This window comes from Asparagus officinalis, unplaced genomic scaffold (assembly GCF_001876935.1).
Source record: "Asparagus officinalis unplaced genomic scaffold, Aspof.V1 AsparagusV1_Un241, whole genome shotgun sequence".
Lineage (NCBI taxonomy): Eukaryota > Viridiplantae > Streptophyta > Magnoliopsida > Asparagales > Asparagaceae > Asparagus > Asparagus officinalis.
In genome coordinates this window covers 71,246-75,990 of record NW_017972506.1, presented here as the reverse complement: position 1 = coordinate 75,990, position 4,745 = coordinate 71,246, and the positions used below count along the sequence as shown (strand labels likewise).

At 46.4% G+C, this 4,745-nt stretch overlaps 1 protein-coding gene across 1 annotated transcript; it reads right to left on the bottom strand.

Annotated features, from left to right (window-relative positions):
• Nucleotides 1-436: 436 nt before the first annotated feature.
• Nucleotides 437-1,668, bottom strand: LOC109827478. The gene is made up of 3 exons (XM_020394482.1): nt 1,537-1,668; nt 1,366-1,464; nt 437-586 (listed from the first exon to the last, which is right to left on the bottom strand). The coding sequence occupies exons 1-3, from the start codon at nt 1,666-1,668 to the stop codon at nt 437-439; spliced, it is 381 nt and encodes a 126-aa protein (XP_020250071.1).
• Nucleotides 1,669-4,745: the final 3,077 nt, after the last annotated feature.

Here is a 4,745-nt window from a genome sequence, read left to right as displayed (position 1 = left end):
GAATAGATGAAGTTATTTTGGGGGCTAGAAACAATTTTCCCTATCCTTTATTAAGTCATTTTTTCACTTTTACTTCTTTTAATGTTTAAATTACATCTTACTTTCACGTTCATCTAAGGGGTGGGCGTCAGATCCCATTGAAGGAGTCGTCTGGGTTCAAGGTCAACCTACCGATAACATTGATATCAATGGTGAGAGTGATGATACGACGAGAGAGTTGATGACCGGGGCTGCTTTTAGTGAGGCGTTCAATGCCACGAGCCAAACGGGTGCATCACAAGCCCAAATGACTTGCCCCCCACTATTTTCTCCAACGCATGCATGAAGATGAGCAACGCCCTGCCACTAAAATGACCGGAACCACTACGACGAGACCAAGGGGAGCTACACCTACTGTCATTACTTGTCTTCCATGTCCTCCTAGTCTATGAGCACTTCATTCTTGTGCACGAATCCCACACACATCAGCTGCCCCTTTCAAAGTACTGGAGGATGTGTAGCCTCTCGCCACTTGGTCATCGGAGAGAGCAATGCGGTAGCTCTGGTGACAACTAGGCTTGCAACGGAGATCATACCGGTTGGCTTTCTAATGAGATGTAGTGAGTTAAACAGATTCAGATTTATAATATTCTGGATATTTTTCCTCATTACCTTGTTTCGTTCTAATTCTTTAGGCAACACGACAGTGGAACAATCAGAATAGGCGAACATCGATCGTTAGCCATGGAAAAAGTCAATCCGGCCTCTCAAGTTATTTTGACAAGTGACATGTTAATTGGGGGAGATCAAGTGATCTCAACCCCTACCCCTGATGAGTTTCAAAACACAAGTGTTGATTGATTTTATTTTTGCAAACACTTAGCGTTGATCCCAGTTTTGGACTTCTCCTTCAGGTGGACAAATGGAAGTTGATGCAATGAATGATGGCTTTGAATTGGGATCGGCCTAAGCACCTACCGAGATTTGTCACGAAAAAAAAACGAGAGAGAGAGATAAAGAGTTGGCCGAATGTTTTTTGACCAGGGAGTTTTTTTTCTTCTTTTTTTTTGTTCTCTACAAAGTTACATGATTGCTTACATATATATAAGATCATACCACTAACACTGTCCACTAACTTCTAACTTCTTCCACTAACATAATCCACTAGCTTCTAACTTCTTCCACTAACATTATCCACTAGCTTCTAACTTCTTCCACTATCCACTAACTTCTAACTTCTTCCACTAACATTATCTACTAACTTCTTCCACTAACATCCTACTAACATGGACTCCTACAAACTAGGGAAACTCCCCTTAATGGGTAGGACAGATTAACCATTTCACATTCTCTCTGTTAATCTGGACGAGTGTCTAAGTTCCTTACTCCTAGCAGCTCCCGCATTTCGATGAACTTCACCCTTGCTAGTGCCTTCGTGAGAATGTCCGTGAGCTGCTCGCTCGTGCTCACGAACTCCATTTTAATCTGCCCTCATTCAACACACTCACTAATGAAATGGAAACATGTGTTGATGTGCTTGCTTCTTCCATGGAATACTGGATTCTTCATCAAAGCAATCGCGGACTTGTTATCAACGAAGAGAGTAACCGGCTTGGGCTCACTGCAGGTCACCTCACTGACTAAGCTCCTTAGCCACAGAACTTGGCATCCTGTAACTGTTGCCGCCATGAACTCAGCCTCGTAAGAGGATAATGCCACTGTCTTCTACTTCTGTGATGTCCAAGTGACCAAACTGTCACCTAGATAGAATGACATGCCGCATGTGCTGCGTTTGTCATCTACATCTCCCGCAAGATCACTGTTAGTGAATCCCACCAACTCTTCATTGCATCGACTCCGTCTGTACACCAATCTGTAGGACACAGTGCCCTTTACGTACCTCAGAATATGCTTGACCACCTGACGATGCACAACTGTAGGTTGCTCCATGTACCTACTCGCAATCCCCACGACATAAGAGATATCGGGTCGGGTGTGAGTTAGATACCTCAAGCAACCAATGACACACATATACTCTGTTATGTCTACCGGTGTTCCTTCAGGGTCCTTTCCAAACTTTAGCTTTGCCTCCATAGGATACTGGGTCGGGTTGCAATCCATCATTCTGAACTGAACCAAGACCTTCTTCGTGTAGGCCGCCTGCCTTAGTGAAATGCAATCACTTCTATGGTCCACCTCAATACCTAGATAGTAGGAAAGTAGCCCAAGGTCGATCATCTCGAACTCCTTCATCATCTGCAGCTTGAAAAACCTGATCTCATCCGCACTCGAGCCCGTGACGATCAAGTCGTCCACGTACACACCAACAATGAGTACATCCCCTCTGTTGCTCCTAGTGTATATTGCCTGCTCCTGAGAGCACCTAGCAAACTCGATACCCTTCAAGCATTTGTCAAGCCGCATGTTCCACGCCCGTGGTGCTTGGCGTAGACCGTAGAGTACCTTGGAAAGCTTGTAGACCTTGTGCTCTTCATTCTTCACAACGAACCCTTCAGGCTGGACCACATACACTTCTTCCCGGAGATCACAATTTAGAAATGCTGACTTGACATCTAGATGGTGTGCCTCCCATCCACGCTGTGCTGATATCGCAAGAATCATCCTGATGGTATCAAGTCTCGCTACAGGTGCAAACACCTCATCGAAGTCCACGCCATGCTATTGAACGTAGCCCTTCGCTACAAGTCTCGCCTTGTGCTTGAGGATGTTGCCCTCGCTGTCCTTCTTCAGCTTGTACATCCATTTGAGGCCAATGGGTTTGGAGCCATGCGGTAGCTCCGTGAGTACCTAAGTCCTATTCTTCTCGATGGCCTCCATCTCCTTTTCCATGGTTGTCCGCCATTCTTGCTCTGTTGCAGCCTCACGATAGCTCGTGGGTTCTTCAATGGCTAGAAACAGTTCCTCTGTGGGAAGGTTAACCACCTCTGTCTCTTCATAGATATCTGCTAGGGAATGGTAGCGTACAGGTTCATATTGAGAGATAGGAGTGCCCGGTGTTCTGAACACCTCCGATGCAGTGGGAGTCACTGCCTCAGCATCTGCACCTAGGCCGCGGCTGTCGGCGAGCTGGATCGGCTAGTTGGTTGTCTGGTTCGGCCTCTTAGTTGTTCGGTTTGGCTGGCTACCTGTCCAGTTTGGCTGGCTATTGCTGATTCCCCTTCCGTCGTGAACTCCACCCAGTTGGATGGTCTTTCATCTCCGTCTGCACTCCACTCCCATTCTTTTCCTTCCTCGAATGCAACATCTCTGCTGACATGAACTTTGCTGTGTTAAGGATCATAGAGGCGATGAGCTTTGCTCCCTTCTTCTACGACAATATACACCATTAGCATGCTCCGGTCGTCATGTTTCTTGTGATAAGCTCCTGCAACCTTCACATGTTCCACACATCCAAATATTCTCAAGTGTTCTAGATGAGGTCTCTTACCAAACCAAGCTTCGTAAGGTGTGAGATCACACAACGCTTTGGTTGGTAGTCGGTTGAGCAAGTACACTGCATGCCTAACTGCTTTGCCCCACATCGTTCCTAGCATATGCATACTCTTGAGTAAGCTCCTTGCCGTGGCCATCGCTGTGCGGTTGTGCCTCTTCACTACACTATTTTGCTGTGGGGTGTACGGTATAGTGAGATGACGCTTGATGCCGTAGTCTTCACATAGCTGAGTGAACTCCTTTGACAAGAACTCGCCACCTCGATCTGTTCTCAGGGTCTTCACCTTGTGGCCACATGCATTCTCCACCTCAGTCATGAACTTCTTGAAGGCTTCACAGGCCTGACTTTTAGCCTTCAACATGTACACCCACATCCACCGGCTAAAATCATCAACGACAAGGAGAAAATATTTGTTACCAGTAAGTGTAGATGGGGTGATCGGGCCACATAGATCGGCATGTAATAACTCCAGTGGCTTCTGAGCTCTAAAATTTGCTTGCGAAGGGAACGGAAGTCTTGTTTGCTTAGCGACGAGGCACCCCTCGCATATTTGGTTCGGGTGCGATATTTTTGGCAACCCGACAATTATCCTCTTATCGGTCATCATCTTGAGGGCGAAGAAGTTGACATGCCCAAGATGAGCATGCCACAACCAAGCTGGATCAACGATGTTTGCCGTCAAACACACCGGCCTGCATGTCTTCAACTTTATCCTGTACAGTCGGTTAGCTGAACGTGTCACCCTCATCAAGAGTGTATCGTTCCTATCAAACACCCTCAAGAACTCATCAGCAAGAACAACTTTACTCCCATCTTCAGTCATCTGACCAAGGCTAATGATATTAGATTTCAAACTCAGAATATAATATACCTCAAGTAGTAGCCTTTGATCACCGTTTTTGCACTGGAAGAGGATAGAGCCTTTTCCCTTAATCTTCACTGTGGATCCATCACCAAACTTGACTGTTCTGGTGATCTTCTCATCGAGCTCCTTGAACTTGCCTCGGTGACCGGTCATGTGGTTGCTAGCTCCGTTGTCAAGGTACCAAATGTCGTTATCGACTTGTGCCTCCCCCACTACGAGTAAGTCCGGCCCCACCTTCTCTTCATTAAGTAAGATGATAGTGGGTGTTTCCTCTAACATAGTCATCATCAAGGCTGGCTCCTCGTCATAGATTGGGGTGAGATGAGCCTCCTAATCATGATTGCGGCATTGCTTGTGACACTCCGACTGAAAGTGTCCGTAAACTCTGCAATTGAAGCACTTGATATTGGATTTGTCTCGACCACCGCTCATGCTACTCTTGCCCTC